Here is a 12356-nt window from a genome sequence, read left to right on the forward strand (position 1 = left end):
AACTGAATCTTTGCATTGTTGCTCTGAGGTCATAATAAGAGGTTCACTCTCCTCCAGAATTCATCAAAACTTCCTAGGCCTTTCTTTCAGCAGTGTCAATACCTAGGCTCTCTCGGACGCCTATCTGACTCTCCTTCCTCAACTAGTCTGTAAAATATTTTTTCCTGACCCTTTCAAACTTAAGTTTTATAGTTCGACTTGGGCTTTGTAATTTCCAAAATTTGAAAACTAGATGCTTGTCTCTTCTCTACATTCTGCTAAGGTGTCACTTTCCTCCCCTGATTTCCACAAAAAGTAACACTATCAGAAGACAACAGGAATACCAGGATCAGAAAGCACATTGGTTAATATATCACAGTATCACCTGTTACATAAAGAAGGTCTTTTGACAATTAAAGCTGCTAAAAATGAAATGAACTGTATGACACAGTGAACTTCCCAGTACAAGAAGTATTTAAGGAGAGGATGGTTGATCATGTAGCTAGAGCAACATAGAGATTTAACAGGTATGGAAGGTGGGGGTGATTGGACCTGGAATATTTATCTTATGATTTATCTATGAATCTAACTTATTTATCTATGAATAGAAGGAGAGAGAGAAGTAAAAGACAGACAAGCCTACAATTTCAGGGAGAGCAGGACAGAAGTGCTGATTTTCTCTATATTCAGATGGAAGGTAGGAAGGGACAGGTTACCACAGACCTTAACACTGATAGGAGGATAATTTTTAAAATATGTATAGACCACAGAGGAATAGAATGACACTATCCAAGAATATGATGTCTTAAGGTACTCTAAAATAAGATAAAAGTCTGTCCTCCTTGCTGAGAAAAGGGGACTGGATGGTAAAGGGAAAAGGTAAACGTGTGGGAGATTATATACAAAAACTCTGAGCTGCAATGATTCTGTCACTGAACTCTGCCACTCAGTGACACCTTGATCCTGATCTAACTCTGCAGAGCTCCAGGAGAGAGAAGGCCGGTGTGTCAAGTAAGAAGACAAAAAGTACATGTCGCAGAGACATTTACATTTATCCCTCTGACAGCCTAGGGAATGCATCCTCATTTTTCTAATATTACTCTCTAAACTCCTGTCAGAGAGCTGATGATTAATAATAATAATTATTATTATTTTTTTAAAGATAAATTTCTTTGAAGCACTCCCAGGGGCATCACAAGATATGCTGATCCACATTAAAATGCAGCATGGAGTTATGTAAAGTATCACATTAAAATTTAAGACCCTTAAAAATATGATCTTATATTTAATTTCAAAGCAGTATTTCAAACCAAAAGGCACTACGGGAATAGAGAGAAAAAAGGGAGATAATAGTATTCTATCTCTATCAAGGAGAGAATTAAGGTAGGAGGGATGGGGGAGAATCTATTGGACATTTTTAATGACAACTTCATTTGTGATATAAATTTCTGCCCCTTTGTCACAATGCAAGAACAAAAGGACCATTTTATTAGTTGGTTCCTACATTATTACTTCAATTAAGATCAAGATAAAAAGCTACATTTCTGGCTCTGACCTCCCCCGTTAAGGCCTAAACCCATATATTGAATTGCTGTTGGTTTTCCCTCCCCTTAGATCATATTCAACAAACACAACAAATTCAATTTATTCAGTCTGTCCAAAACTAAATTTATCATCTTTCCCCAAAATCTGATCTTTCTTTATTCTCCATTCCAATGCACCCATACAAGACTAGGACATTCATATGGACACCTTTTTATCCCGGAAGAGGAAGGAATCACCGATCTTGGTTCCTAAGTGCCTCTCAGTTGGTCTCCCCGCCTTTATTCCTTCTGCTGTTTGCTCTTTCAGCTCAGGCCCTCGTTATCTCCCCTCTGAGCCCCACACCAGCTTCTCAGCACGTCTCCCACTTCTCATCTCCTCTTCCACCAATACATTCTGGGCACCAGCACCAGAGGGATGCTCCCAAAAGAAGAATTTGACCATGCTGCACTTCGGAATAAAGTCTTGGGATAAATGAATCTCATCCTCTGTAATACATAAACTAGGTGTCTTTTCAAAAGCCTTCCATGAGTCAGCCATTAACAGCTTTACCTACCACCACTGGCCATGTCCCACAACTGCTACAACTAAGCCAGACTGAAGAACCACTACAGCTGTATGCCCTGTGCTGCTTTACACTTTTCTGACTTTCCTAGGGTACAGTCCCTCTCTTCAGAATGGCTTTTCCCTCTTCAACAAGCCACAATTCCAAAATCCATTCCTAAGACTTCCAGTCAAGATGGAGGTGTAGGTAAAAATGACTCACCTCCTTGCACAACCATAGCAAAAAAACAACTACACTACAAAATAAATATCACTCAGAATTTTCAGAAAATTGAACTGTATGGAAGTCTGACAGCCAAGGAATTAAAGAGGTCACATTCATCCAGATGGATAGGAGAGGCAGAGATGCGGTGAGGCACAGGGACATGCGGAGGTGTGGAGACACAGAACAAGTGGTCCCACACCCATGTATGGTGGATAAAAATCAGGAGGGATACCTTGGAAGCAAGGGAGCCTAGCCCCACACCAGACCATGTAGCCCAGGGTTCCAGTGCCAGGAAGATAAGTCCCCATAACTCCTGGCTGTAAAAACCAGTGGGGAAAGTTTGGAGGAAGAAACCGCAGGATTATCAAGAGTCTCCTCTTAAAGGGCCTGCAACAGACTTACAACTTACAAAGACTCACTCCCTCTGGGCTTCAGCATCAAGGCAGCAGCTGGAAGGGCACCAGTGAGAAATTAAAGTCTCTGGCATTAGGGTGAATGCTGAGGGAACAGCTTCCACCCAGAAAAAACTTGAGGCCAAGTGGCAGCACCATCTCCCTTCTGAGCCCTGGCGCACACACAGCCACAGAGCAGTGACACCACATCAGACACTACATCAACTTAGTTCACACCAGTTGACCCAACCTTGAAATTATCTAAGGCTCCATGGCATTGGACTTACTGGGGCACTTTTCTACAATAAGCCATGCCGCTAAGACAGGGAGTTGAAGCAGCTCTACCTAATACATAGAAATAACATAGGGAGGCTGCTAAAATGAGGAGACAAAGAAACACGGCCCAAATGAAAGAACAAGCTCCAGAAAAAGAACTAAACAAAATGGGGATAAGCAATCTATCAGATACAGAGTTCAAAACAGTGGTTATTAGGATGCTCAAGGAACTCATTGGGTACTTCACCAACATAAAAAAGACCCAGGCAGAAATAAAGGTTACACCTAGTGAAATAAATAAAAATATACAGGGAATCAACAGTGGAGTAGATGAATCTGAGAATCAAATGACTGATTTGGAACATAGGAAGAAAAAAATTCAATCAGAACAGCAGGAAGAAAAAATAATTTTAAAAAAATTAGGCTAAGGCGCCTCTGGGACTACTTCAAACATACCAACATTCAAATTATAGCAGGGAGGGAGGGAGGGAGGGAGGAAAATTGAAAATTTATTGGAAAAAATAATGAAAGAAAAGTTCCCTAATTTCGTGAAGAAAATAGACATACAGGTCCAGAAAGCACAGACAGTCCCAAACAAGATGGGCCCAAAGAAGACCACACCAAGACACATCATAATTAAAATGCCAAAGGTTAAAGATAAATAGAGAATCTCAAAAGCAGCAAGAGAAAAACAGATAGTTACCTACAAAGGAGTTCCCATAAGACTGATAGCTGATTTCTGAAAAGAAACTCTGCAGGAAAAAGGGACTGGTAAGAAGTATTCAAAGTGATGAAAAGCAATGACCTACAACCTACATTACTCTATCCAGCAAGGCTATCACTTAGAATGGTAGGGCAGATAAAGTGCTTCCCAGATAAGGTAAAGTTAGAGGAGTTCATCATCACCAAGCCCTTATTATATGAAATATTAAAGGGACTTATTTCAGAAAAAGAAAAGATCAAAACTATGAACATTAAAATGGCAATAAATTCACAACTATTAACAATTGAATTTTAAAAACAAACTAAGCAAACAAGCAGAACAGAAACAGAATCATGGATATGGAGATCATTTGGAGGGTTATCAGCTGCAGGGAAAGGGGGAGAATGGGAGAAAAGGTACAGGAATTAAAAAGTATAAATCAATAGCTATAGAATAGACAGGGGGATGTAAAGCACAATATAGGAAATGTAGAAGCCAAAGAACTTATATGCATGGACATGGACTAAGGTGGGAGGGAATCCGTGGTACTACGTGGAGGGGAGCAAAGCAGGAAATATTGGGACAATTGTAATAGCATAATCAATAAAACATTTTTTTTTAAAAAACCGTGCCTTCAGGAACTCTTCCCTGACTTTTTGCCACCCCTGTTCCTCCTCTCCCTGCTTTCACAGCAAAGCAGCTTCTGCCTCTCCAGCACCTGTCACACTCTATTGAAATGTCTAGTTGCTAAACTGGCTTACGCATTAAACTACTAATAGCTCAAGGAAGTTGTCTTCTCTTCCATTCACAGAACCTGATGCATAAGAAATGTTCACTGAACTACATTTTTTCATTAAGTACCTCAGTTTCTCCTTATGCTATCTGTAACATTTTCTCCTAGTTTTCCATACAGGTAACAAGTGAGTGATTTGTGGTAAGTAATATTCTGTATGTTCAATTTAACAGGAAAATGGCAAGGAGCCTTTACTAAGGTCTTCCCCAGGCAGCAGTTCACCATACCAAGTGTACACCTCCATGTGAAATGTAATGTTTAAAACTGCCATGCAAGTTAAGCAGAGGCAGTATCCCATTTTTACGGAGAAGGAAACCACAGCTCAGAAAGGATAATAAATTCTCCCAATGTTACATAGCTGGAAAGTGTATCAGGCAAATACTGGAATGTAGGTTTGATGTGAACTCAATAGTCCTCATGTAAGAGAGAGTACACAAAAAGTAAATGGAAAGAAAAGGCAATGCAAAAAGTTTTTAAAAGAAAATGTTCTAAGCTCTCGTCTCACAGTTTTCTCTTTTCTCCACATTTCTCCTCGGAATAGGTGACCCTGGGTAACGGGGTCATTCTAAGACCGCAGATGTTGCTTAGAACATTGTGTTAACAAAGGTTAAGGTTAACGGTTCAGTAAACTTAACCATTAATTAGTTTCATTCCACTAGCCATCCATCTACTAAACTTGTAACCCTTGTAAACCATCTTATAAACACCTGGACCAGGACACTGTGGGTCAAGGCTCAGTTTCAATCCAGTGTTACACTCAAAGTACTAACCTTCCTAGTGCAGCTTGCACGCCTTGGTATTGGAAAGCTATCACAAAGAGGCTCAAGGTTCAGCTCTGCAAACAGAATGCATGTCGAAATGCCTAACTAGAAAAGCTAAGTGTGAGGGTTATTTCATGTGCTCATCCCAGAGCATGAGGATTGCCCTCCCCCAGGATATGGGTTAGGACATGCTGTCCTTCACGCCGTACCCATGCACACCCTAGGTTGGGGACATTCTGGGGCAACCTGTGGATACTCATGGCAGTGGGCTCAGCCTATGGTGCATGCCTGCAAGCTCAAAGGCAAGGGCTAGAACGAGTCCAATGTCCCTACTTCTCCAAGTCCTGCATGGCAGCATGGTATCATAAAGCATGCTTGGCCTACCGGAGGTAATCCAGCCCCCATAAAGATTGCATCAGCTGCTAAACAATGTTTGGAGTTCATAACCCAAAGAACTAAGAGTTACAATTCAGGAACACCAGGCAGAGAGCCCAACAACAGCAGCCTTGAAAGAGACAAAGAAGAAAAACTGTAGCAGCAACTCACTGAGCATGTGACTTGAGACTCTTGGCAGGCTGCCTGTGGGGCTGGTCAGTCTGTGGACAGAGAATTCACATCTTTCTCTCTGCTGCCAAAGGCCACAAAGGCCCTGACAGAGGGATATCAACTCAGACCCTTCTTCAAGCTAATAATCAATGAGATCTTCTGGGAGAACGACGAATGAATAACCACAATGTGCATTTGTTTTACACATGCATGTGACTGATCAGCATTACTCTAACTGGGCTTTATGACTTCTACAACCTGAAACAGTAATACATTAATCGGGTATCAAATATGCAACCAATCCAAAGTTTCTCACCTGGTAGGCAGATTGCTAAACAAAGCTCAGAAGCAAAAAAAAAAAAAAGGTCAGAGTTCAGCTAAACAAGTCAACTGACATTAAAAGCATATGAATTGAGACAATGGGCCAAGAGCAGCTAATACAAAGATGAGTATCTTTGGGGAAGCTACAATCTATGGGGGGAGGAGGAAAAAAAGCAAGGGGAATGTCAGTATTATATGGCAATTGCTGGAATAGTATGCCTATCATAGTAGATGAAGATCACCAGCCAGATTTAAAAGAGCAAAAGCAAAAAGGCAACCATCAACCCTAAAGAAGACCAAAGGGAAGAGTTAAAAAAAACTATCCTAGGAATCATCTAGTCTGCATTTTCTAATGAAGAGATAAAAAGAACGTGACTTGCCCAAATTCATGCTGATTTTCAATCAGTAGCAAAGCCAGGGCTAGAACTTGCATTTCCAGTGCTCTCCACCACAGCAGAACACTGTTCCAAAACTGCAGAAAATAGGGCCAGCTCCTGGCTTCTGAAGCTGAGTGGGTGAATACAACTTCCAAAAATGCAGACTCTGAAGACACACTGCCTAATGACTGTGCATGGGGACGTAGGGAGGGGTGTGAGGGCTGGGTGTCCTCAAGGGCGGGAGACCTGGGGACAGAATGGCATCCACATGTGTTAAGTCAGTAACCAGAAAAATTAAAAGCATATTTGTTGTTAAAGGACAGCAAACATCCTCCTCAAAGCAAATATTTCCTAAACAGTTGCTTCAGTGGTATTACTATATACTCCTCCCCTAGCAGAGAGTTATCACATCACTTATGCTAAGAATGGGAAGACATCTTGCACGCAGCATTTCTTAGAGATCACTGGAATTAAGATACATTACCACATAATTGTGTCAACTTCAGACTGAGTTTACAAGACCTTCCCCTAGCAGAACTTCACTGTGGCCTCATGAAGTTCAGGGTAACACACACATAAACTAATATAAAGCTCTATCCAAGTTACTTAGAAACCTGAAACACAAGTCAGTTGTAATTATGAGGTAATGAGACCAATGCTACACTGAATTCATTCACCAAACATTGACTGATTAATTCTGGGTCACACACCCTGGCTGTGTGGCTTAGTTGGTTGGAAGACTGTCACATATACCAAAAGGTTGTGGTTTCAATCCCAGATCAGGGCATGTACCCAGGCTGCAGGTTTGATCCCCAATCAGGGTGTGAGCAGGGGACAAGCAATTGATGTTTCTCTCTCACATGGATGTCTCTCTCTCCCTCTCCCTGGCTTCCTCTCTGTCTAAAATCAATAAACATATCCTCTGATAAGGATTTTAAAAAAAAAGACACAGCCCCTGTCCAGTGAGGAAAACAAATACATGTGCGACTGACGACTGTAAGACCACTGGATGTTATAAAGCAGTGCAGCTCTAAATGCGGCCCACGGACCAATGCCGCCCTGCCACCAGCTCACTGTTGGGCCAAGGGAAGACAACTAACTTCAGAAATTGAGAGTGAACATTTAGAAACCTTTATCCCAACTTAATAGTAACTTTAGGTCTGCTGAGTCTAACAATTTGGGCTTCTATATTGTGTTTTGTTTACCTACTATTCTTCATTCTTCCAGTATTTCATTTTTCAAAATTATCAGTCCACAAATAGTTTGAGAAGCAATGCAATCAGTAATGTAACAGATGTACTATGTACTACACTGTGCTAGCACAGATAAGAAACAGCTGGTAAGATTTAAGAGGCGCTCCAAAGAGGAGATAACCTTTGTGCTACAAGAGGAGTCAGAGATAGCGAGAAGTGGAAGGCCTCTCAGGCAGAGGGCGAGCATCTGCGAAGAGGTGTGGATCATATGTTTACAGCATAAAGTTTGAGGCATAGTAATAAACAGCAAAAATGCAGACAGTTAAGCTACCAAGAGATTCAAAGAGACCTGCATGACTGCAGTTTTGGCTTTGAACTTTACCCAAAACACAAGCAGGAACCACTGAATATTTTCCCCCTCATTTCCCTCAGACCATAAATGCTATTATTCACCATGGTCCCATCATATAGGATCTTTTCCTTGTATTTTGAGACCTCTCTAATATAATATTTTGTCCTTACTTCTTTTTGTCCTTTTTTTTTATTTATTTTATTCTTATTCTGTGGGACTAGGAGGTGAAGCAGGACAGACGAGGGCAAAGGGGAAAAAATTGAAACAACTGTAACAGAACAAACGAGAACCACTGAATATGTTTATAATCAGACAAAAGATGTGTTTATATTTTCATTAAAGCTATTCTGACAGATTTGAAGGGAGAGAGACCAGCGGGACGGATGGAGACCACTTGTGAACACACTGGAGTAATTTAGGTGGGAAGTGAAGAGAACCTGCATTATGTCAAGGGAAACAGGCAAAAGAGAATGGCTTAGAAAAATGTTTTGGTGTAAGAATGTATAATATTCCTTACATGTCAATATGGGTCAGAATCTGCAACTAGATAGTTTTTCACTTAATGCAGTAAGTTGCCTGATTACACAGCTGGGAGACCAGGACGAGTATACGAATGATGAGTGGGTTACTAATAGAAGGCATGTCAGAGTAAAATGGCAAGCTCTAAAATGAAATGAAAAAGTCCAGTAAATACAAGTATGATAAATGTGTTGCTGAGAGACAAGAGAGGTATCTGGGGTAAAATGTGAAATTTTAGAATGATACTGGGCTTTGATAATCTAAATAGGGGTGTGTGTGTGTGTGTGTGTGTGTGTGTGTGTGTGTGTAATGAATAAAGAGTTGCAACCAGTACATTTCCTTTGCACATTCTACATACACAACAGTAATTTAAACACTACAGGAGACACAAGGGGGAATAAGAATAGCCCTTAACTATTACTACCTCCACAGCAACTCTGGGGTCTTCTGAGATGCCCTAGAAGTAAGTTCTGTGCCACAGCAAGAAATAAGTATTTCCTAAAATATCTACAGGGAAAAGGTGAGTCCCTTCTCAAACCCCATCTCCAAGTGCACACACACACAACTCTGGCCTATCTGACCCAGGGATCATGGATCTGGCTTTCTGAGTCTAGTCCTGGAGCTATAACAAGTCTGCAGGTTCTCAAATCAATGATTCCATGGCCACCCTGAGATCTAAGAAAATGTTCAAGGGAAAAGGAGGCTCAAGAAATTGTACCAGAGTTAAACTACTGAGTCAGCCCGCTCCCCTGGAATGACCCCGTCTCCACAAGAAGCACAGCCTGCCCAAACAGACTCAAACTGCACAGAGAGCCAGTGACACTCTCCTCCTTAGAACAGAGCTCACAGGCTTAGCGAGTCCCTGAAACTCAGTGTCCTGACAGCAAGCAATAAGGATGGGGAATGTAGGGCAAAGTGTATACCACTTTTCCTGGATCATTTTGGGGGAAAAAAGTAAGTCTGCTGTTAGATACAGTCAAGAACAATTCAAATATTGTTCCATCCTGGACATTCATACCCCTATTAGCCACACTAACATGCAGGGAATGCCTCTCAGGTTAACGCTACCGTCGTGGGCCAGGCCCAAGATCCGTCGGTGGTTGGGCTGTGTTTACCAGGCCCTCACAACAAGTGCCAGTGCATTTCAAGGCGCATGATTTTACCAAAGTATATAATAGGCTTAGTTGTATAACAACTTTCCTTCATTATGGTCATGAACAAGGACAAACAACTCCTTTTGTATGTGTATAGCTGCATCTATGCAAGTGAAATTCAGCAATTAACCTGTTAATTTAATCTAATTATTTCACAAGTATACTAGATTAAATATTCAAAAGTTTAATGTACCTAAAGGATAAGCTTTTAATCTAAGATCATCAACTGCCACTTGACTTTATAAAAACATAATATTGTGTATGTCTTTGTAAAATGACAGAGTATAAGATAAATACTTACACAGAAGAAAAGAGAACATAGAACTGTCTCCTAAGAGCACTAATTGTTATTTTTATTAGAAAATAAAGCCTCAATCAGAGCCTACCCATCTGTAAGACACTATTGGGTACCAACAGAAAACAGAAAGAGCTAATTATCAACAAGGTCTGAAAAAGATAGAAAACAGAATTGCTTGATACCAACAGTGTATGGAGGTAAGAGCAGAGAAGCTCTCCATTCAAAGGCCCCGGGACCCTCTGCAAGACCCGTACAAAGCACCAGCATGCAAAGTGATGAATAAGCCTCATTGATAATGGTGACTACGTCACGGCTGGCTGAACATTCAGTCCACAAACAGAAGGCTTCTTGTATTTGCTCGAATCAACCATAGGAAAGTTTTAGCAAAACGACTGTTATATTCAAATGGAAATCAGTACTTTCCAGCAAGAATGGACAATTAGCAATTCCTTAAAGAGGCACTAAGAGGAAGAGCAGGGAAATGTACCAGAAATGATCGCAAACAATCTATATTTCAAAATGTGAAATAGATAACAAAGACTATGGTTAGCATTTTGAAAAAGTCACAGAGCAGACATAAAATGAGCTGTTGGGGGTCTCCCCTTTTTCAACCACTCTGATAAATTTCACCCAATAATCCCCCTATAGTAAATTTCTTATTATATACAAATGTAAACCATAGTCTAAGATTTCAGCATGTGGTTCAGATGGTGTTTCTTGAACATTAGGAAAAAAGTACAAAGCCTATTTCTACATCATTTGAATCTACTTTTAAGGCTGTTTTCACCAGATTAACAGTCTCACATCCTCTCCAAGACTCACAGGATAAACAGTCACCCCCTCACCTCCATCTCCAAGCACACACACAACTTTGGCCATCTGACCTGCACATACAGCCTTCTGAGTTTGACCCTGGGGGCAATAACAAGTCTGCAGGCTCATAAATAAGTTACAAAGATTCCATGGCCACCTTGAAACTGATGAAAAATGTTCAACAGAAAAAGAGACTCAAGAAATTGTGCCAGAGTTAAGCAATGACATGCTTAGCTATGATACCGAAAGCATAAGTGACAAAAGAAAAAAATTGATAAACTACACTTGATCAAAATTAAAATGTTTGGGCTTCAAATGACACCATCAAGGAAATGAGAGTACAACCAACAGAAGGAGAGACAATGTTAGTAAATCAGGTGTCTAATAAGAGACTTGTATCCAACATCTAAAAAGAAATCTTTAAATTTAATAACACAAGACAAATAACTGAATTAAAAATGGACAAGGAATGTAAATAAGACATTTCCCTTTAAAAACATATGAATGGTGAACAAGAATGTGAAAAGATGCTCAGCATTACTGGTTATCAGGAAAATGCAAAATCACTGTGGGGTATCACTCCAAACCCACTAGAATGGCTATAATAAAAGATAGTAAGATGTACTGGTGAGGATGTAAGAAATCAGAGCCCTCATGTAAAATGTAAAATGGCGCAACCATTTTGGAAAATAGTTTGCAGTTAAACAGAGAGATACCACAAGACCCAGCAATTCTACTCTTGAGTATCCAAGGAAAAGGAAAACATGTCCACACAAAATTTGTAAATACATATTCATAGAAGTATTCATGAAAGCCAAAACGTGGAAATAGCCCTGGCTAGTGCAGCTCAGTTGGTTGGGCATCATCCTGCAAACTGAAAAGTCACTGGTTCAATTCCTGGTTCAGGCACAGGCCTCAGTTGCAGGTACAGTCCCTGGTCAGGGCACATGCAAAAGGCAACCAACTGATCAATGTTTCTCTCCTTCTCTTTCCCCCTCCCTTCTCCTCTCTCTGAAGCTAATAAAAGAAAAAAAAATTTAAGTGGAACTAACCCAAATGTCCATCAACTGATGAATGGATAAAAAAAATTTGTCTACCCATGCATAAGTATCAGTCAGCAATAACAAAGAGGATATGCTAAAACATGGATGAACCTCGAAAACACTATGCTAAGTGAAAGAAGCCAGTCACAAAAGAGCACATACTGTATCAATTCCACTGATATGAAAGGTCCAGAATAGTCAACTCTATATAAGCAAAAAGCACAGTAGAGGTTACCCAGTGATAGGAGGGAGTGGGAGAGAGTGGGGAGTGCCTGTTAATACAATAAGTATGAGCTTTCTTTCTGGGGTGATAAAAGTGTTCTAAAATTAGATGATGGTGAATGGCTGCACAAATCTATAAATATACTAAAAATCATAAAACTGTATACTTTAAATAGGTAAATGTTATATTGTGTAAATTATATCTCAATAAAGCTTTTATAAAAATTGTGCCAAACTGCAAACCTTTATGAATTCCTAAAAGCCGTCCATAAAGCTACCTGATAACAGAAGGGGCCAGGCATG

The 12356-nt window shown here is 40.3% G+C and overlaps 1 protein-coding gene across 6 annotated transcripts in view; it reads right to left on the reverse strand.

Moving 5' to 3' along the window:
* The window catches only part of IGSF11 (immunoglobulin superfamily member 11), a 148795-nt gene that overhangs the window by 81272 nt on the left and 55167 nt on the right, over window positions 1–12356 (reverse strand). Inside the window, exon 1 of one of the 6 annotated variants that reach the window (XM_045851931.1) lies at window positions 5762–5874. The exons of 3 other annotated variants lie outside the window; for them this stretch is intronic. In XM_045851931.1, coding sequence (XP_045707887.1) covers window positions 5762–5768 — 7 coding nt within the window. In that variant the 5' untranslated portion in view covers window positions 5769–5874. Of the gene's footprint in view, window positions 1–1731; window positions 1947–5761; window positions 5875–12356 lie in introns of those variants that run through there. 2 more of the 6 variants (XM_045851934.1, XM_045851933.1) reach the window with 2 other exon arrangements.

This window comes from Phyllostomus hastatus, unplaced genomic scaffold (assembly GCF_019186645.2).
Source record: "Phyllostomus hastatus isolate PE091 unplaced genomic scaffold, TTU_PhHast_1.1 phas_contig_86, whole genome shotgun sequence".
Taxonomy (NCBI): domain Eukaryota; kingdom Metazoa; phylum Chordata; class Mammalia; order Chiroptera; family Phyllostomidae; genus Phyllostomus; species Phyllostomus hastatus.